Source organism: Musca autumnalis, unplaced genomic scaffold (assembly GCF_047663935.1).
Source record: "Musca autumnalis isolate F117 unplaced genomic scaffold, ASM4766393v1 scaffold_4, whole genome shotgun sequence".
Lineage (NCBI taxonomy): Eukaryota > Metazoa > Arthropoda > Insecta > Diptera > Muscidae > Musca > Musca autumnalis.
In genome coordinates, this window is record NW_027411977.1 from 156,706,514 (window position 1) to 156,728,896 (window position 22,383).

The following is a 22,383-nucleotide window of genomic DNA, read 5'->3' on the forward strand; positions in this document are numbered from 1 at the left end:
AACATTAACCCTAAAACGTGATTTTACTTTTGGCAGATTTCTGGAGTTTAGGTACGATTTAGAGATTTGGTGCATTCGGGGACCTATAGTAAAATTTTATGACAAATAATTTTGTGGAATATTTTGATCTGATACGATCACATTTTAAAGGAGTTTTTAAACGTTTTTGAAAAAAGGGACCAAAAAGTGACTCGCATGAGGGTTAATTTTTTCATACAAAGATACCCCGCATTGTTGTCAGTGATATTGCCAAAGACACTTTATACCTAAAATGCAAGGATTCCAAGGAATCTGATGTCGAATATTTCAAAACCTGTAGAAATGGGCGGAACTTTACGCCTATTTAGGTTACTTCCCGACGTAAACTTTCAAAACGCCGATACACGTGTCTTCTTTTTTTCGGTCCTCTTTCATAATCTGGCCGAATTAACTTGTAATTATTTTTTGTGTTGTACAGTGTTATTTGCCAAATTCAATGATTATTTTTTTCACATTATTAATGATAGGAGGGATGTTCTCTCGAGAAAAATCTATTCCGCGAGAACTGCATTCCGCAAGAATATTCATGATTGGGCTGATTAAATAATGTTTTAAACTGTTTTTGTTGTTGTTATTTTCACCATATTTTTGATACACAAAATTAATTAATCATGCAAATAATCAATAATTGTTAAGAACATATTTTTTCCTTTCAATTTTACTTGTTTCTTCGAAAATATTCACTGCAACTGAAAAGTTGGAGTAGTTCTCAACCTGTCATATACATATCCCCAGAGAGTATTATCTAAAAAAAAATGTTATTGGAGTTGTTCTCAATCTGTTACACATTGTCATATTTATGCATCGGAGTAGTTTATTACTTTTTCAAACAGACTGTATATAGTATATTTTAGTTTTAAACTTTAAGATATATGAATTGTAATTACCATATAGTAAGTAGTTCAAAATGCAATTGAACTTTAATCGGCCTATAGGCTTATATTGCATAAAATGAAATAAATAAATAAAAAAATAACTGGTTGCTGAAAAACAGCCGGTTCGTCAACTGAGATTGCCATACATAAAGTAATTTTGACAACTGACAACTCCACTCAACGATAATTGCTATCGATAATCGACCCCATAGATAACTTCCGATACGTCTGTGCCTTTGTATTTGTGCATGAAACTAGTGGTTCCTAGATCGAGTTCCCCACTACTTGATCTAAGAACCCCTAGTTTCATCCACGAATATAAAGCAACTATCGTTTCGGAAGTCAGACAAATTTTCAGGAAATTAAAGAATTATTTTTATTAGAAAGCTGTTTTATTTATTTATTTAAATATATGTATATATACGTATATATTTTTTATATGTATATATATTTATATATACATGTATACGCTTTTTATATAAAACACTGAACTACAATATAATTTGTCCATAATAAAAAAACTTACAACATAACTGGTTTTTAATACATAAACAAAAGTTTATTATTCTACATGTCCGTATCTAATGTGATGATGAATATAATTATCGGTGTACCTCCTTTAGATGTATGTGAACTTATAACTACATTTATTCCGCAGTAGTACCTTTGGGTATGGGTATAAAAAAATTCCCATTCATGTCTTAAATTTTATGTAAATATTAGCTTTTGAGCATTGTTAATGAGATGGATGTATGTCATGCAAAATAAAATTATACAACAAGCTAGTGTAGAGTAGAAAGATGGGTGGTTTTGGATGCGTTGCTTTCTTTCTGATAAGAATCAATGAATAAAAAATCATGTGGATGTATATGATAAAAAGTTAGGAAAACATTTAATATCGAAACATTTGTAAAAATAACTTAAGTTAAATAAGTCTGATTACATTAATATTTGCACACAATTTCTTTACTTTTAAAACTATAAAAATACTTATTTTTCAAAAATGCTATCGATATTTTCGATTTCAAATGGAAATTTATGAATCATCTTCAATCGTCAGAAGTTAATCAGCTTTTAACTAGTCACTTTCCTTAAGTGTATATTATATAATTTTATGCTATGGTATATTTATATAAGGGTCCAATTTGCATATTTTATTTATAATGCAGTAGTCAATGCATACTCATCATTTGCATGTCTGCAAAAGCAGGAGCTATTTATTTTGAATCCTCTTTTTCCTTGTTCTCTTCAGAAATTTCTTTCTCGTTTGTCTGCAAAACAAGTTTATAAACATTTATTAGTATTTAATTGTTATCATTTGTCTAAATAAATTTCATAATTTCAAATTGAGCTAAAATTTGTTTAGGCTAGAATTGAAGTATTTTCTTATAATAACTTATTAGTACAAGACCCAAAAAAATTTTTTTTTGTTTATTTTCGCTTTCATTCTCTCATAAAACATGTCCACCAGTAGTGTGATTCTCTAACTCATTTCTTGAGATACAGACAAAAATCGGTAAAATTTAATATAATTTCCGTAATTAAATTATTCACTGAGTTATTCGGTTATTTACTACGATAACAATTTTCTGAAACAAGCCAAGTGTTGTCAACTTTGATCTGAATATTTTATTTATAATGTTGCGTTTTAATTTTACCGATTTTTGTTGGTAACTAAAAAGTAAAGAGTTAGATAATGACACTATAGGGGTCTATCTATTCCCTTTTCGATACAGTAGTTGATGTTCGTATCAAAGGTATACGTTTTATATTTGGTACATAAGAAGCCTTGCCTGCTTCATTTCTGACATAATAAAAATACAAGAATAAAGAAGAAAAGGGCAACCTAGTTCGAAATTGGCTCGGTTCGGTCAGAAATAAAGCATGCATCCCCAAAGGCCGAGCCAATTTCGAACTATTTTCCCCTTTTCTTCTTTATTCCTTTATTTTTATTATGTTATAAATGAAGCGAGGCAAGAAAGCCAGGCGGCGAGGATTCCGAGGCCTTTAAGGCCGGAAAAGAATCAATCGTCGCTTGCTTCCCAAATGTCAAATTATAAAGGAATGCCAGAGCCTCCTAAAGGAGAACGCAGGCGGATGTGCAAAGAGGCTCTGCCATTTCTTTAGTTTGTTCAGTGTAAAGCTTTTACATACCAGTATACCAGGGGATGGATTCTTGTTCTATGAAAATTAAAATAAAAAGAAAAATATTTTCTTTATAACTTTTTTATTTGACATTTATTTCCTTTATAAACAGAATTGAGCCCCAGGGCTTAATTTTGTAATTCGATATCGAGTAGTTCCGAACCGAGCACTCAATGTTGAGTGATGACATTAGTTATCTAGTAAAATTTTCAACTATAGCACTATAGGGTAGAAATATATAATTGGTCTGTTCCAGAACCTGCAAGAATCTACCAGTTTTTACTACGATAAAAAATTTTCCTTTATGTTACAAAAAAATAGCACAAATTAAAAGAATTTTGCAGTTCTGGGACAGACTAAATTTTAGATGTGAAATTTGTTGTTTATTGGGAGCCGGGAGCCTAAATTATCCGGTAAAGGACAGCACGTAAAGTTTCGTTTATTTTATATTGAATAACACTGTGTGTAATTTTTTGAGTCATGTTTTATTAACCATATTCTGACTCCACAGTGTGATAGAGGACCAAAAATGAGAAGACATGTGTCTCGCCGTTTTACCCCATCTCATCAACTTTCGCGGTTATAGGTCTCTAAAGGTTTGAGGCTTTGATGTAAAAAGGGTTATTTAGTCAGGACTATATCTTTCAAACCGTTAAGAAATTTGAATTTATCTCAGAGGCAAAGTTGTAACTCTTGTCTTAAAGAACATAAATTGTGAACACATATAATCCATCAAACTTCATCTGCAAGGTCAAAATCGCCATGGTCCAATTTCTTTTACAATTTTTTCTCAGATTTCTTATACAGCTATCAAACCGATCAATTTTGAAGCAAACAACCAACAACAAAAATGTACCTCAGATCTCAATAAACATCTTTCTAGAATATACGAACTCTGTAGAAACGTATCTGAATGGTCAAAATAGCAAAACAATTGCGATTTTATCCTCTTTTCTTGGCTTCTGCTCCATAGATACTAAACCGTTCAAAATTCAAGAAAACAATCAATCACAATAGTGTAGCAAAGGCATCAATAAACAACTTTCTGGAACATGCGAAATGTGGTTCCTTAATGGTAAAAATAGCAAAACACCTTTGAAAATATTCAATTTTTACACTTTTTTCTCCGATTCTGGTCCACAGATACCGAATCGCCCAAAAATGAAGGATACCGTCAACCACAAAAATGTATTTCAATAAACAACTTTTTAGAACATATGAAGATTCTAGGAATGATTCTTAGGGCTGAAATTCACGAACAATTAAAATATTTTTTAACATTCCACCTGTTCAGGATTAGAAATAACAAACTGTTAAAAACTCAACGAAATTTGAAAGGTTTGTTATTTACGGGCCTAAACAGGAAAGAATGATCTAAAATAATCGAATTTTGAGCTTGAAGAATCGTTCCTAGAATCTTCGTTTTTTCTAGAAACTTGTTTTTTGAAATCTAAGGTACATTTTTGTATTTAACTGTATCCTTAATTTTTGGGCGGTCGCGTATCTTTGGACCAGAGTCGCAGAAAAAGTATAAAAATTGGATATTTTCAAAAGATTTTTCCTATTTTTACCATTAAAAACCGTTCATAGACATTTCGCATGTTCCAGAAAGTTGTTTATTGATGCCTTTGCTACACTATTGTGGTTGATTGTTTTCTTGAATTTTGAACGGTTTAGTATCTATGGAGCAGAAGCCGAGAAAAGAGGATAAAAATCGCAATTGTTTTGCTATTTTGACCATTAAGATCCGTTTCTACAGAGTTCGTATATTCTAGAAAGATGTTTATTGAGATCTGAGGTACATTTTTGTATCCTATCTTCGCAAGTTCGTAGGGAGAGATGCGAACTTGCATTCGGCGAGGGAGGTCCACCTCATCAGGGGTAAGCTGAAATTTATAAGGAAGTACGAGAGAACTTACCCGCATGAATTTCATCGCGAGCTCCAGGTGGAACGGATCTTCCTCCCGGATAAAGTAGTGGAGCCGGCTAAGCCTCCTGCCTCTGGCAAATGTGCTACGCCTAACACGCCTATATTAAAGGCAAATCTGTGGAGTCTGCCTTGCATGAGGTGGTTGGCTTCATTGAGAGGAATATGGAAAACTCAAACTTTACCTTGGCTGCCTTTCTGGACATAGAAGGAGCCTTTAATAACGTAGAACTTGAGTCCATAAAACTCTCACTTAAGAAAGTTAACACACCTGAACCCCTAACTTGCTGGATAAATAATATGCTAGAAAGCAGAATTATAAACTCCAGCATTGGGGAGACAAAAATTAGGAAAACAGTAACTAGAGGCACCCCCCAAGGAGGGGTGCTCTCACCGCTACTGTGGCTACTTGTTATAAACAATATTTTGACGGACCTGGACAATCAAGTATAAGAGTTGTCGCCTATGCGGACGACGTTGTACTACTGATTTCCGTTAAGTTTCCGTCAACCATTTCGGAGCTTATGCAAGGAGCATTATCGACGCTGTCGCGCTGGACTAAGGCCAATGGCCTTGGAGTAAACCCAACCAAGACAGAACTGGTAATGTTCACGAGAAAGCGTAAGCTCGGCGTATTTGTACCACCAACATTGGATGGAGTGCAGCTTCAGCTCTCGCCTGGGGCAAAGTACCTCGGCACTATCCTGGACTGTCAATTGCGATGGAACAGGAATGCTGAGGAAAGGGCGAAGAAAGGATTGACTGCTCTTTATTCATGCAAGAATTCCATTGGGAAAAGTTGGGGCCTAAGCCCATCGATTATACACTGGTTGTATAACACCGTGGTTAGACCCATTTTATCCTATGGTTCTCTTGTGTGGTGGCACTCACTGCGCCAAAAATCGACATCGGGTAGGCTCGATAAGGTACAAAGAGCAGCCTCGATCCTCATAACTGGATCCACAAGGAGCACACCACAGGCTGCTCTGAACGCAATGCTGAACTTAAAACCGTTGAGTCTCAGCATTAAGTGTCAGGCAACTCGCAGTGCCCTACGGCTGCATGAACAGGATCTCTGGCGCAGTTGTGCCTATGGGCATGGTTGTATCCTGAATGAATCAGGCATAAATGTGAACCAACGCGGAAAACTGAGCGACTATATATCACCAGTCCTGAGATTTGACGATATAGACGTCGTTATACCTAGTAGAGATGACTGGAACCGCAGTAACCCCCCTCTGGACGGTCTGGCTTTCTATACAGACGGGTCCAAGATGGTGGAAGGTACCGGGGCTGGCGTCTACTGTGAAAGGCTATCTCTTGAGTACACCTACAGGCTAGACAGCAACTGTAGTGTCTTCCAGGCTGAAATCTTCGCGATTTGGAAGGCAGCGGAATTGATAAAAAGTTTGGATGCAGAAATCTTTGAACCGGTGACTATGTTTGTGGATAGTCAAGCGGCTCTTAAAGCCATCAAATCCTGCAACATCAAATCCGATGTCGTCCTTAAGTGTAGATCAGCCTTGGGAGCGCTAACTAACGGCTTCCGGCTATGCTGGGTACCAGGACACCGCGACTATCTGGGTAATGAAAGAGCAGACGAATTAGCTAGGCGAGGACTCTATCAAACCACCCATTTGTCATTTCTTTCAAAATTTTAAAACGTTCTCTGACGAAAGAGCCAGTGAATTGTGGCATTATTATTTTAGTGATCTCACTTATTTTTAACTGTCAGTTCAAATATGAAGGGTTATAACCTTATTATTATCTATAGTTTATTTTTTTTTACATTTTTTTTAATCTTTTCTTACGTTTGAGTAGTGGGAATATAAATATTTGTATTTTTTTTTAGCCTTATGGCTTGGAGTATTTGTAATTATAGGATTATATCATATACCTAGTTTTATATGCACTCTGAGTAGTGATAACATACACATATGTAATATAATGTAATTCATTTAAATTGGCCCGATGGCTTAGAATTATTGTAAAGTTGATAAATAAATAAATAAATAAAATAAATAATGAACCTAGGTGCATTGTGGCAAGATCCATATGGCCGTCTCTGTCAGTCAAAAGAACGAACTCTCTGCTGAACCTGAGTAAAGCTGAAGTTAGAGTAACGACGGGAGTCATTACTGGACACTGCTACATCAGGGCCCATACAAATGGGATGAGGATGTTACTGACTACTGCAGACTCTGTGAGGACGAGGAGGTGTTAGAGACGATCGAGCACATCTTGTGTCGTTGTCCAGCAATGGCTGGTAGACGGCATAGGTTAGTAGGTGCTCACTTCCCACCCTGTCTAACTTTCTACTCAACTGTGGAGCCTGCTGTGATCTACAACATCATCAAAAATCTGAAGTGGCTGGGACAGCGCAACCTGAACGCGTAAATAAATTCAAATATTCTGCCTACCATAAAAAATAAATTTTTCTCCTACTCTAAAACTTTCACTCCACTCTTAAACATTCTTGTAATCTACTCGTTCTTTCACTGCGCTAACAACTTTCTCTTTTTATTTTTTCCCCCTATCCTCCCTTTTTTCACCTCCTTTTTTCCTGTAGCTCTTTTCTACTGGATGATCACAATGGACCGGAAGGTCTCCGAGTGACGTAGTCACAATTAGTGACTGCACATCCCCTAACCTAACCTATGTTCTTTAAGACAAGACCTACAACTTTGCCTCTGAGATAAATTCAAATCTCTTAACGGTTTGAAAGATATAGTCCTGACTAAATAACCCTTTTTACATCAAAGCCTCAAACCTTTGGAGGCCTATAACCGCGAAAGTTGATGAGATAGGAAAACAGGGCGAGACACGTGTCTTCTCATTTTTGGTGCTCTATCACACTGTGGAGTCAGAATATGGTTAATAAAACATGACTCAAAAAAATTACACACAGTGTACATAGAAGATAACTACTGATTGGAACTGAAAATTGTAATTTTGATTTTTTATTGGATTAATATCTCAGTTTAGTTGTTTGAAAAATGTTGGCTGCAATTATTCAGCTCATTTAAATTTAACACGTTCGCGGACTTGAATGCTATAGCATTCATTTTCATGGTGACGGAAGAAGATTCTGATGCTATAGCATTCTCATGCAAAGTCAATTTTTATTCATTTACTTGTATACAATCGTAAGTGATTGTGTTCAATGTACATAATATGACTAATTTTATAAATATTTATAATATAGTAAATAAAAGATTATAATAATATTAGTAATTAATTAATAAATACAAACAACTAATTTCGAAAAAAAAATTGGGTGACATGTTTTGCACCTCTCTGAGTTTTTTTGAGTGCGCGAACGTGCTAAGCATTTTAAAAAATTACTAAATTATTTCAAGTCGAAATTTTTTCTCGGCTACTTTCACTTAATCACAGCTTCACAAATCTATTTCTATTCGCCTTGAATAAATTTAAGGTACCTATATTGAGTTAAATGTCGTCAAGATATCAGATACTTACTTTTTCCTTTTCCAGCTCTTTTTCGTTTTTGTCAACTTCATTTTCTTGTTCTTTTGACTTTTCCATTTCACCTTCTTTTCCCTCTTTGTTTTCAGGTCTAAAAGGAAAGAAAAAAATACAACAATAACTATCGCCTTCAATTACAATGCTTCAAGGCACATTGAATATGGTAGTATAGTCGGCGAATTACTACAAGAACTCAACTTTTGTGGTGACACAAAATGTCAAAATCAAGGCACATGTATATTAGATGTGCCTTGGTCATAATTTATAAAGAAATTCAATTCGCCTTGCAGCTTAAATTTGCAGCGAATTTGTTTCGACCAATCAGAACAAGATGTTTGTTTACATTTCACAATTACACCATTTTTATTTTTTTTTGACATCTCATGCTACCATCAGCTGACGTGATTCGTTTTTATATACTTACTCTGGTTTCTGTATGTGTGCATTTAAATCCAACTTTGTACATATTTCATCCCAATCGGGGAAACATCTGTCTTTCATGCGAGAAACATGACCAACAAGATTTGGACATTTCTCGGTCATGAAATCTCGCAAAGCGTACTGCACATCCTTTGACAAGAAATGAAGCTGTGATAATACTGCAAATGCAACAACATCTAGGGTGGTGGGTTCATCTCCGAAGAAGAATGGCTTGCAGTCCAACATTTCGCTAAGTACTTTCAGATCATTTTTGCCAAATTCTTCGATTTCTTCAGCGCTATGTACACCAATTCCATGAGCTTTAAGTTTTTTGGTACCCTGGAACCACTATTTATGAAAAATTTGCACAATACGATTTAAGTAATAAAGTAAAAAGTGTTGAGTGAACTAAATCTTTGAAGCACAACTTGTTTAAAATGAGCGTTAGACTACAACACAATGCCTCTATATGCGAATGACCAACAACAAGCATCATTTTTGTTGATGTATGTATGTGTATGCACACTGATTGTAATTAGTGAACTGTTTTGGGAGAAAGGAGGTATATTCAAGCATAGGTCCTTTCGAAAAATTGAATATGGTTAATGGATTAACATTATAAAGTGGAACGAACGAACATGAACTGTTTGTGAGAATCAATAAATCCAATAAAATTAACAATAATTGCGTTACTATTACCTGAAGGAAGTGAGAAATCCATTCCATGTCTATTTCCACAATACAATTTTTGACACGACTATAAAATTAGTAACAACTTTTAATTAAAATATTAAAGTATATATAGAAATAAATAAATAAACGGAGTACCCTTTATGTACATTCGATTTCGTTGCAAAAAGTGCAATGTTATTTGATATATTACACATAAGATTTTATCGAATGTTATTTCACATTTAAATATGTAGCAGTTAAAAATCTGAGGAGAATACCATCCTTTGTGATGTGTGAATCGAAGCCAACAAAAAAAAGGATGCCTATAATAGCTTGTCGAGTGGGCTTATTAAGAGCGTACAAATTTTGTCTTTAAACGAGAGAATTTTTATATTATTTTTGATCGATTTATGTCCAAATCGAAATTGTGGCTGAATTATTAAATGCAACACTGCGTTGTTACCCTGCAAGACAAAGCAGAGACAGGATGCAAAGAATACATGTATGGTCACAGTGACCTATAGAAAAATGACAATTGATTTTAGAGAATCAACGCTCACAATTGTATTTATGAAATTAAAAATAATATCAAAAAATTTTCCCCAAACTCAGTACTAAATAAATTGCCCACTTTATAAACGCAACATTTACATTGCAAATTTAGACTATTTATCATGAAGTCAAAGTAAGGCTGACTTCCGAATGCTTTTTAGATTTTAAACTTCGTCAACATACATATTTCAGTTGCACACTCATGCATTGTTACTCGAAAATACAACTGTGTACATTGTTTACATTGACGATGTGAAAAAGATCACAGATGTTATTAGGGAAACAAACATGCAGAAAAAGGCAGCACAAATTTTGTTTTATTTTTATAAAAGATGGTTGGTATTTAAAAATAATGTAATGTAACGAAAATTTTGTTGTTTTTATAAATATTTAAGTTTTTTAACTTTTATAAAGGTTTAAACGATTTTAACCATCCAATTAACATGGAATCATTCCGGAATTCATATACAGTCGGACCTCGATTATCCGTGATGGTCGGGACCGCAGGCATTACGGATAATCGATTTTCCCGGATAATGGAGGCAATGCTTTTATGCAGTTTTTGAACATATTTTTAAGTAAAAAATGGCATAATATTGTACAATAATATGAAAATCTGCAATTGTTATTAAATTTGTTCCGGTAACCCACCAAATTTTAGAAGGATACATAATATCATCATCATCAGAATCATCTGAATTTACTTTATCCCATGGGTTTTGTAGTACCATAAATGCACAAATTGTGTAATACGGCAGTATTTCCAGTTTTCGTCTGTTTACCTTTTGTTTGCTTAATTGGATAGTGTGTTTTTACTCCCGGGTAATGAAGTTTATAACGAAAAATAGAAGAAATGGAGAAAGTCCAACATTTCTTTTCTATCACGGATAATTGAGGTTCCCGGATAATCGATTCACGGATAATCGAGATTCAACTCTATTTCATTCCAGATACTTTTTTCTAATTTTCAGCCTATTATAACGATTTTTCATTAACATACTTATCGCCACCATAAATGCCCGAAGTAGTATCTCCAGAAAAGTCAAAATTAGTTTTTTGATTGAATCTAATAAACAGTGTCGGCCAAAACTAAAGCACCACCTCACTACATTTTTTTAAATGATAATTTTTTTTAGAAAACAAAGTTATAAATTTATTTTTTATTTTTCTTTTTATTTATTTATATCTTTATTGTTGGAAAACACAAAAATAAGGAATTCCGAATTCAATAAACAAAAGTTAAAATTCAAAAAACATTTTAGGTCGCAAATATAAACGCACAAAAGTAAAGCACCCCCAATTTGAGGTACAACAAAAACTATTGAAATCAACATTTCGTTGCGTATCATCTATTCTGGATGACACAAGCACATCTTTTAGGCATAGAGGATAATAAATTATAAATTATTGCAGGAGAAATAATTGAGTTTCGGAAAATTTAGCTTAAATCCTAAAAATACTGAAAATCGGGAGATACCGTTATATAGGAGTTAAACCCAAACGTGGACCCAGGTCAACAATTTTTGGTGGAAATGTTTTGTGACCACTGGGAACCCCAAGTAATTTAGTAGGGAAATATGGCTTAAATATTCAAAATACCGAAGATCAGAAGGTACCGCTATAAGGGGGCTATACCAAAACATTAGCCGATATTGTGCATATTCATCCAAAAAATATGCTACAGCATCTTCTAGTCAAATACAAAATCGCTTAGATTGAAAAATTAGCAAAATAACGATTTACAGAAGAACGGTTGACGACGGCTTATTCAGTCGATATCGACAAAAAATGAAGGAGTCAGACTGGAATTCGGATGGCATAAGGCAAAATCATCCGAAAAAAATTGAAAAACCAAAGAAAATTTATTTGAAATGTATGTTTTGTGTGTTTTAGTTTTGGCCGACACTGTATAAAACTAAAATACATGCACTTGCAAAATTTCAAGCTCCTACGTTAAATAATAGCGATTCTATTCAAGAAAAGGCATTTCGGAAAATGGGATAACATTGCAAATTTTGTTATATTGACGGATCCCAAAACCAAGCGTTTCTGCGGTTTTGGTTTCATAACTTACTCCCATTCGTGTATGATTGATAATATCCCATATACTCGCCTTCATAAGATTAATATTCCATAAAACAGCTTTTCATTTTATACCATTTTTTGCTTCTCGTGTAAAATTATTATTTCGTTAGTTACGACTTTTAGCATTTATGGTGACTATATATGTGTTGTGTTATAATGTTTCTATTAAATATAACTTCATATGCATTATGTCTTTGCCTTTACAGTTGTATCTCTTTGAAATTGTCTATAAAAAGACTACTACTGCATTTATGAACTCAAGACAATGTCACATGACGCATCATGTTGCGTTTATGAACTCAGCCATAGCCTAAAATCACTTAAGGGGTTATAGTCACTCGAAATTTTTAAAAGTGTCAATTTTTATTGACCCAAGTACATATAGGTAGAATAGAATATGTTCAAGTAGATCGGACAAAAATTGGCTGAGGTGTGATTGTTGGAAAGGAAAAATTTATTGTGTATTGTATGTAACATATGAATTTTAAATGCATTAAACGGTGCCCGCTTTAACTCGTAAACGGATGATCCGATTTTCATGTTTCTGTGGAATTATTATACATTTAAAAATATTGTTTTTAATCAAGCGATATTTTAAATATTTTTGCCGGAGTTATGGTAAAAAAAAGCTTTCCGAAAATAGCTAAAGGCGCAACTTTTCATCAGAAAAAAAAAAAAAAATTCTAAAAAGTTTGGTAGATTTCTTGTAAAAAAATCATGAAAATGGGATTTTTTCGTCTCAGTAAGTGGCTACCTCCCCTTAGAACACATATTATTATTCAAACCATTTTTTATTATTTTAAGTCTTTATTTTTTTTACAAATTTGAGCTAAAAATAATGGATAATGGCAAACTTCACATTTTGATGTTTCTAAAGTCGGCATCAGCAAAAATAGCAGAATAACAAATAGGTTTGTCTTCGTACTTACTAAATGTTGCCGAAACACTTTTTTTCAGCAACTTTTCCATTGAACAACTGTCATTTTTAGAAGCATTAGTAAAAATTATTACAAATTATCGAGTACGCAGACAGGCATAATATTTTTCAAGAATTTCTTTTTGTAGAGTATTCTTGTTACAGTTCTCTACCAACACAATAAAAATTTTGTTGAACATTCCCACCATACCAGTTGCTGATATTTCGTACTTTGTATAAAATTCATTTTAATATATTTGAGTTCAAATACAAAAGTTACTGAACTTAGGAGCACTTGTTGAATTTATGAACACACACCACTGTAAAATGTTGCGTTTATGAAGTCAGACTATAAATTTTTTAGAAATTAAAAATTTAAATGCCATTCTTTTAAAGACAAGATTGTTAGGTAAGTCCACAAAAATATGTGTGATAGATAGGTCCAGAGTTGTCAGAACCAAAAGATTAAAGAAAGTTCGATTTCTGGAATTTTCTTTGTATAACGAATACCACCAAAAATCTTAATGAGGAAGCGATTTCTTTTAAATTTTTCCCATTTTCTTCCCTAAATTATAATTTTTTGTAAGAAACTACAATCCCACTTATTTCATAGTGGCGCACGCAATCAAATTTGCTTACCAATATTAGTGGTAGTATATGTAAATTTTTTTAATATTTTAAAATATATTTGGAAGAAAATTTTTAAAATTTGCAGTATTGATTTAATGGTTTGCAATACACCTATCAAGCACTCCCGCGCAGAAGGGTTTTATCGGCTGGAAAAGCAAGCTTGACAGTGAGTGAGTGGTTCGGTTAAGCCAACGAATTGTAATCAAATGCCTATTTCAATGAATATCACAGGTATTAATTCTCTATCATCCAAAAACTTCCTCAAAAATATACATATCGCTCATTTACTTAAAGAGTGACATAACTAAAAAAATGTTTTTTTTTTTTGAGTTAGCCATTCATATTTTTTCAAGGAATTCTAGTTTATCTTGTGTCAAATTTTCATGATATATGTGAAACTTAACGAGTTACAGTTTATTTTCTAGGTGTTTGGCATAAATCAACAATAAAGTTTTTTGAGTTTACGAAGCACTTAAACACTTCAAAACGTGGCTGATCTTGCATAGAAATTTAGCACTGATAACTGGCTTGCTCTTTACAAAAGATAGTAAAAGTAGTAGTTTTATTTTTAGTGTAATAATGTTTTTAATTTGGGAAACGCATTTTTCTCGAAACTTGATTTTTTGAGATGTGTCACTCTTTGAGTAAATCATCTAGTCTCTAACCACCACTTTCACTAAGACTATTCGAACAAAATTCGTTCGAATTACTACCAACTTTTGTTTTTCTGAAAAATATTTGATTCAATTTTGTTACAATAAAACAAAAAATTCCACAATAACAGGAGTTTGGTAGTAATTCGAACGGATTTTGTTTCGAATCGTCTTAGAGAAAAAAAAACTGAGATGTACATCAGTTCACATACACTATCTCAACAAAAAATATATTGCACAATAAATTATACAGAAGACTCTATCTCTTTAGTCAAAACTTACCTTTCTTCCGAATGTTATTTTGAAAAAGAAATTCAAGATAGAATTGGGTAAACGCAGTCCTAAGGCATGCTGCAAATTCACCTTGTATCCCTTGAGGACATTATCTGGGAACTTGGCTCGCCAATAGAATATGATCCAGATCAAATGATTTTCCAACATTGCTATCATGGCGTATGATACATTTCGCTGCTCTGTTGTCAGTCCAGCATCTAAGTCTTTGCCATATTTTGACGACAAATCCTTAATAATTATAGCTGAATCAGCAATTTCTTCACCATTTAATTCGATAAAGGGAAGTTGACCCTTCTTCGAACGGAATCTCATCTTATGGTCCACATTCTAAAAAAGCCAAACAATTTTTTGAAAGAATTATGGTCTATAAAAAATAGGATTTAATAAATATTTTATATTTTAATAAATATAAGTATAATTTATATACATATATACCAAGTCCATTAAATTGAACGCTTGAAATATTAGTTAGAATATATATATACTTCAATCAAAATATATTTGAATTGTGCCAATAATATTTTGAAGTTTTTTTCCCTTTTGTACATTCCTCGCTGCAAAAACAGGATTTCTTATTATTTTTGATTAGAACCGAGACATATTGAGCAGGTAGTGGTGTCACATCAGCTGTTCGAATATAAAATGTCAAACTCCTTTATTTTAAAAGTATTACTGTTGTAGGTAATTTCCAAAAACATAAAGAAAATTGTTAATATAACATATTAGAATTCTGGTTTACCTTACATGCAACCATGGAATCAATGTTTTTTGAATAGATAGTGTTATCATGCGAGCATTTAACATGAATATAAAAAAAAACGTAAAGAAAAATGTTAGGTTAAGGGACGCGTAGCTGTCATAGTAGACAGCTACTTCATTCGTAGACCTTGTAGTCCATTGTAAAGAAAAATGTTAACAACTGCTATGTTCCAGAACCCTGAAGAATCTACTAATTTTATTTATTCATTTTTTTTTCGATATCATAAAGAAAAAATTCTTGTCGTTGTAAAATGTCTAGATTCTTGCAGGTTTTGGAACAGAGTAATATTCATATTCGCCAATCCACTACCTAATCAATATACATACATATCTTGCACAGAAGTTAAGCTAAATGTTTCTAAATCAATTCTGCAATTTCGGAGTGCAAATTTTAATTATTGTTGCAGATTTATTCAGGAGAATGCACTGAGAAACTAACTTATTCTCAAAGATTTTGACGGAATTTAAATTTCCTCATTAAACAAAATTTCCCCACTTCAGCATTTTCAAAAATGTTCTTAAGTATGGAACTACACCATTTTCACATGTAATTCGAATAATTTCAGTTGTAATTCGAAACATTTCACTTTTAATTTGAGAATTCCATTTGAATTTCGATTTCATTTGTAATTTGAGAATTTCATTTGAAATTCGAATTATTTCATATGTAATTTGAGAATTCAATTTGAAATTCGAATTATTTCATTTGTAATTTGAATTTTTTCATTTGTAATTCGAATTATTTAATTTGTAATTCGAATTGTTCCATTTGTAATTTGAATTTTTTCATTTGAAATTCCAAATGAAAAACTTCGATTTACAAATAGAAAAATTCAAATTACAAATAGAAAAATTCGAATTACAAATGAAATAATTCGAATTTCAAATGGAATTCTCAAATTACAAATGAAATAATTCGAAATTCAAATGGAATTCTCAAATTACAAGTGAAATGCTTCAAATTTCAAATGAAATAATAAAACTACAACTAAAATTCTTCGAATTATATGTGAAAATGGTGAAGATCTAAGAACACATATTTTCAATGAAATTTACTTCATGAAACTATTATAGTATGGACCGGGACATGAAGAAATTTCCTTATTAACTTTAATTGGCATTATTATTTCGTATACCCAATCATATCTCTGTCCTGACTAAGAAATCGACGAAAACCAAATGCAAATGTTGACTGAATTTTAGACAGCAGGTACTCTTGTGAAACAAATAGGTATATGAAAAAGTAGTTCAAAGCTAGGTCATTACTACAGCTACCTTTTTATAAATAAAATTTTTGGACGTATTGCAGCTAATATTTACAAGATGTGTAGTTCAGCATTTTCTGCAACATCAAACTTTTCAAATGCACAAGTTGAGAATAAATAAGTCTGGCCAATAATTATCCTTATGAACATACTGAATAATTTGATTGATTACAAACATGCCGAGTGAGAAACAATCCATAAGGACTCCAATGACATCTGCGCTTCTAAATAATTATGTTTGATATTTTATGTACATACTTACTTACGTACGTACATGTGTATATTTGAATGAAAAAACCTACATACATTTGCTTCTCCACTCAAAAACGTCTAAATGACATGTACATGCATAGCCATTGTGATTACATGTTGCTTTCACATATTAATTTAAAAGGGAGTGGTTCGCATTGCATCGAAAAGGAATGTAATACAAACTGCAAATTGGGTGGGGTTCTTTCTTGCAGTTCGGGTACTGTGCTTTGTTTACCTACAAATACATTCTGTTTCTACCCCCATATTTGTGTATGTGTTAAGGCGCGGTGGCGGCACCATATGAAGCACCACCATTTTTATGAAAATGGTACGAAGAACAATGCTACATTCTGAATGTTTAATAAAATACATTTCTATATTTGACATAATTATGATAAGTAGCTTTCTAAGAACGTTTGTATCATAATGGTGAAAATGAGACGTACATATGTATAAGAGTTGGTTGCGCACATAATTTATACTCAAAATATTTTCTCTCATCCACACCCAACCAACTTGAGTTGTGTGTATTCCTTAACCTACTCCATTACAAAACCCTTATTGTGTGGTATACGGATATTAATTATTTGATCAAAAGTTAGATGGTGGTTATAAAAAGGACATCGTACTTGGGAATTTTACAAAACACAAGTTGGTGTAAAACCAACTTTAAACTATAGCCCAAACACTATAGAAAATGCAGATATTTTACTCTATGTATAAAGAGAGATAAATAAATCATCTCTTAAGCACAAGAAAAAACATCAACCACCAACTCCATCAACCCATATTTTTCGCAATTCCCACTCAAATAGTACTCAGAAATGCATCAAGAGCATATCATACCAAATATCAATATCGCGTTTGTTCGGCTCTTGCGTGCATGTGTGTGATGTACATACATAAATGAGTATGCACATAATATACACACCCAAACATACAGACTGAATTGTATTAAACAACGGCTTAAGAGCTATGTATACTGGAAACTGGAAAGAAAATCCTACAAGGAAATATGCTGTACAACAAAGGGAGGGAGGTGCTTTACAATTAGAAAATTTCAATATGGCGTTACAATTTATGCGGTTTGAAAAAACATACGTTGCATGTACCTATTGCACTTTGAAAAACATTTAATGAGCTATATATGTAAAATAGGATTATATAGATATTTACCTCGTATTTAAGTCCAGCAAGACGAAGCCAGGTTTCTACTTTAAGGCAGTATGGGGATAGAGATGGCAATAACGGCGTTCTAGAGAATTGATAAAGATAAATCATATCCTTTTCGAAATTTGTTTTATGAACATTGCACTTTGGTGCGGGTTCAGCTTTTGCGGTAACTGTCGCGGTTTCAGATTCCTTCTTCGTATCCTCGACAGCAGCGTCTTGTTTCTCTGCATTATCGTCTTGGGCGTTACCGGTGTCTACGACATTTTCAGTTTTTTCTGATGCATTTTCGTTTTCAGTTTGGGCGGCGCCATCTTCTAGCTTATTTTCCACAGCAGGATTGTTAGAAACTTCGGCGGCAGACATTTCTCAAATTAATTTCCTGATATAATATAAAATCTAGATTTTCTATACAATGGAATCAATGTATTGTCGGTGGTGAACCAGATACACTATGCACAAAGTTTCGCAGAAAACAACGAAACGAATTTAAGGCAAAGACACTCAACACAAATACATGCTATGTATTCTCTTACAATGTACACACAAAATGCTCTGTATATCCTTATATACTTATATTTGCAGCAATCACAAACAAAAACACAACAGAATCCAAGCAACAAAATCGCGAACAATATCCCTTGAAATCAGAAATACAACTGACCAACTGCAACTAACTAACCAACTAACAAACTGTACGTAGCGTCAAAATAGAATGAGAGGGGTAGATAAAAAGGAGAGAATTCGGGGAAACGAAAGAACCAGCTACGAAAACAGAGAGAATCTCGCGGAATAAAGAGAACCAGCGACGAAAATTTAGAGAACACAGGGATTATGAAACGTCAACTGTCATGATAAGGCCATATTTACATCAAACGGTTCAGTAAAGCAGATTTTAAAGTACATTTAGACTATACTGGATTTAAGTTGTCATTTTCATACAACATGTGTCCAATAAATCGAGAAAACGCACTTACCCACTGTTTACACATGCAAGTGACAGTTCGAAAAATACCAATACACCATGGTACAATTACAAAGGTAGATGCATCGGCGAAATGCTACAACAAAGCAACTTTTTTGTAATGTAAAATGTCAAATTTTTCGCCAAATGGTCTCTTGTTGTCTCTTTTTGTCGCTTGTGTTTGTCAATAAAGCGAATACATGCTATCTCTTACTTACCGAATCATATGGTTTTTTGTTTTGATTTTTCATGGCGAATTCCTAGTTTTTTTGACGTTTTACATTCGATCAGCTGGGCTGAGGCATCTACCTTTCTAATTGTACCATGCAATACACTCACACATATTCACTGCCACACCAACTAACAACCTCACTGCCGACAAAATTTCCTTGTCAGTAATCAATGTAATTCTTGGTTTACATTTACGAAATCCACTCGATTTCAACTGTCACTTCCTTTGCGTATACGTCAAATGAAAACTCATGCGAAATCCATTCGATTTCATTTGACGTTTAAGCAATGGAATTGACAGTTGAAATCGAGTGGATTTCGTAAATGTAAACCAAGCATTAGTGCCATGAAAGTAACTTCAATTTTTTTCCGAACGTTTACACATGCAAGTGTCAGATCGAAAAAATTGAAGTTTCGACTATAATATGCTCTTGTGCCATAAACCCATAAGCTCAAACCATTTTCATGAAAATTTTCAAAGTCTGGCACAAGAGATGTATACACAACTGTCTGCAAGTTACTTGCAAGTTTAATCATTGGGTTAGTCGAAGGTCACACTAGAGTGGTTTCATTGAAACTTTTAGGGATTCCTAAATCGAGTTCCCCACTACAGCAACTTCATGATTTTACTCTACTATGGACATCGACCTAGGAACCCTGGATTTCATGAAATTGTTTCAATGAAACCATCTAGTGTGACCAAAGACTTATACTATGTTTACATTTACGAAATCCACTCGATTTCAACTGTCAATTCCATTGCTCAAACGTCAAATGAAATCCAATCGATTTCAGATGAGTTTTCATTTGACGTATAAGTAAAGGAATTGACAGTTGAAATCGAGTGGATTTCGTAAATGTAAACATAACTTTAATTATCGTATAAGTATATAAGCTTTGTTCCTTTACTTTTTAATGGTAAGAGTGGTAAAAGAGAAAAGTGTCAATATTGCTCAAAATTGCTCTCTCGTGAACATTTTTACCAGAAAAGTAAAGGAACGGAAAAATGGTAAATCTGGCAGCAATGTTAAAAAGAAACATAAAAAATCAATATTCGTCTTTTATTTTACAGTTTTTAATTTAGTTTTGTCAGCGTTCGACTTTTTCTTCTGTTTTTCGTCCATTTTCTTCTTCATTATGAAATAACCGTCAAACAAAAGTCGAAAAATCAGTTCTGCCATTTTTTACCTGCAGGAATTTTGCTGGTAGCCTGTTGTAGAAGAGAAAGCCATTTTCGCCCTCTCTCCTCTCTCACTCTCTTAAAAATTACTTCCAGTTTTGCCACTTTTCGGGGTTAAGGAACGCTTTGCAGGTTAAAAACGGTAACAAATTGTAAAAATGGTAACCTCAGGTAAGTAAAGGAACACAGCTATAGTCTACACCAAGGTTTTGCTTGGTTTACATTCGGTATTATTTCGTGATTTCATAGGCCTACTGCCACACGGTGAAATGAATTACATGAAATTATGGGCACTTATAGTAATGCTTGGTTTACATTCGGCGTCATTTGATTTCAAAGGCGTTTCGTGATTTCACGCGGAATCAAGCAAAATTTATCATGATTTCGCATACAAAAATGAAATTATCTCATTTCGTGATTTCAGCGAAATCACAGTACGCATGATATACAACCCTGTTATTGCCTAAAAAAGTACCAAAAGTTGCAACACTTTTCACGTATCACAATAAACAAGGTAGGTGGTCAATTGCTGCAACAAAAAATTTTAGTATCAAAGTTTGTATACAATGTGAAAAAATATTCCCAGCAAAAAAGTTTGGAAGTAGTGCAATGCAGAGTTATGATATTAATACATCTTTCGATGCAGTCCACACGGAGTTATGTTTTCATAGCTGCACTCTGCTCGATACATTTTAAAAGCACTCGCTTATAGATCCCTAGCCAAGCAAGCCAACTTTTTGATCCCTACAGTCGCAGTCTTTTTTTCTGAACACAAGAAAGAGTGTCTAAAATTATAAGAATTTGTGTAAAAAATAAAGAAATACAAACTAAAGATAGTGGAGTTAGAGTTTTTTGGAAATTTGAACTGGAGTTGGAGGAAAAATTAAAAACCACTTGGATGATGAAGCAATATCAGTTGCGGTGTCACAAAATGCAGAGCAGAGGATTTAAACTAAGTTATGATCAAATTTAATGGAGAGTTTTTATAATTTGTATTAATGTTATAAAGTTAATATTCTTGTTTACACGAATAAGCAATGTTTTTTATTTATTTTGGGATATTTGCAATGGCTTGCATTTTATAGCATCTTTAGACTGCATTTAAATTCAATCCAAAACACTACATCAAAGGCTGTGATTTGGGTCGAAAATGGAGTGCATCCTAGCTGTGTGTAGTGATTTAACTGCATCCGCGGATGCAAACTTTTTGCTGGGATTATAGGCCATTTAGATGTAATAGCTCATTTAGACTAGCCATAAATCCTCGACTGGATTTAATAAATCCAGTACAAATCTCATGGCATTTAGATATACATTTTGGAGGATTTAAATGGCAGTCAGCTGATTTTTGTTCATAGCACAATTACCAAGGTAGATGCATCAGCCCATCTGAACGAATGTGAAACGTTAAAAGATTTTTTTGTAATTTGAATTCGTCTCAAAAAACATTCGTCATATTACAAATGTATTGTTTAATACTGAAAATGTTAGCACATTATGCTACTAATGCTAACTGAATAGCAAATAAAGAATTATTTTATCGCAGTTTGCCCATATAAAATAAATAAACGAATTATTTTATTTTTTATAAATCCGGCTAATGGTGTCATATCTAAATGGCATATAACATCATTAGCCGGACTTAGCGCATTACAGGTTTTATTTGTCCCGGTCCACACTAGAGTAAATTTCATTAAAAAATTTCATGAAATTAGGTGTTCTTACGCCGAATTCCCCATTACAGCAATTTCATGATTTTACTCTACTATGGAACTTAATCTAGAGACTCATAATTTCATGTTAAAATTTCAGTGAAATATTCTAGTGTGGCCCGGGACTTTGCAAAATCCGGCAAAAATCTAGAAGAT

The 22,383-nt window shown here is 33.3% G+C and overlaps 1 protein-coding gene across 4 annotated transcripts; it reads right to left on the reverse strand.

Moving 5' to 3' along the window:
- Positions 1–1,284: 1,284 nt before the first annotated feature.
- fax (failed axon connections) lies at positions 1,285–18,829 on the reverse strand. Of its 4 annotated transcripts, none has more exons than XM_073982300.1 (6): positions 18,677–18,829; positions 18,147–18,548; positions 14,683–15,021; positions 8,897–9,240; positions 8,467–8,563; positions 1,285–2,185 (listed from the first exon to the last, which is right to left on the reverse strand). In XM_073982300.1, the coding sequence occupies exons 2-6, from the start codon at positions 18,504–18,506 to the stop codon at positions 2,132–2,134; spliced, it is 1,194 nt and encodes a 397-aa protein (XP_073838401.1). In that variant the 5' UTR covers positions 18,507–18,548; positions 18,677–18,829; the 3' UTR covers positions 1,285–2,131. The 4 variants fall into 4 exon arrangements, with proteins under 4 accessions (XP_073838401.1, XP_073838403.1, XP_073838400.1 ...); XM_073982302.1 differs by having other exon boundaries at positions 18,147–18,522; positions 18,677–18,825; XM_073982299.1 differs by having other exon boundaries at positions 18,147–18,592; positions 18,677–18,824.
- Positions 18,830–22,383: the final 3,554 nt, after the last annotated feature.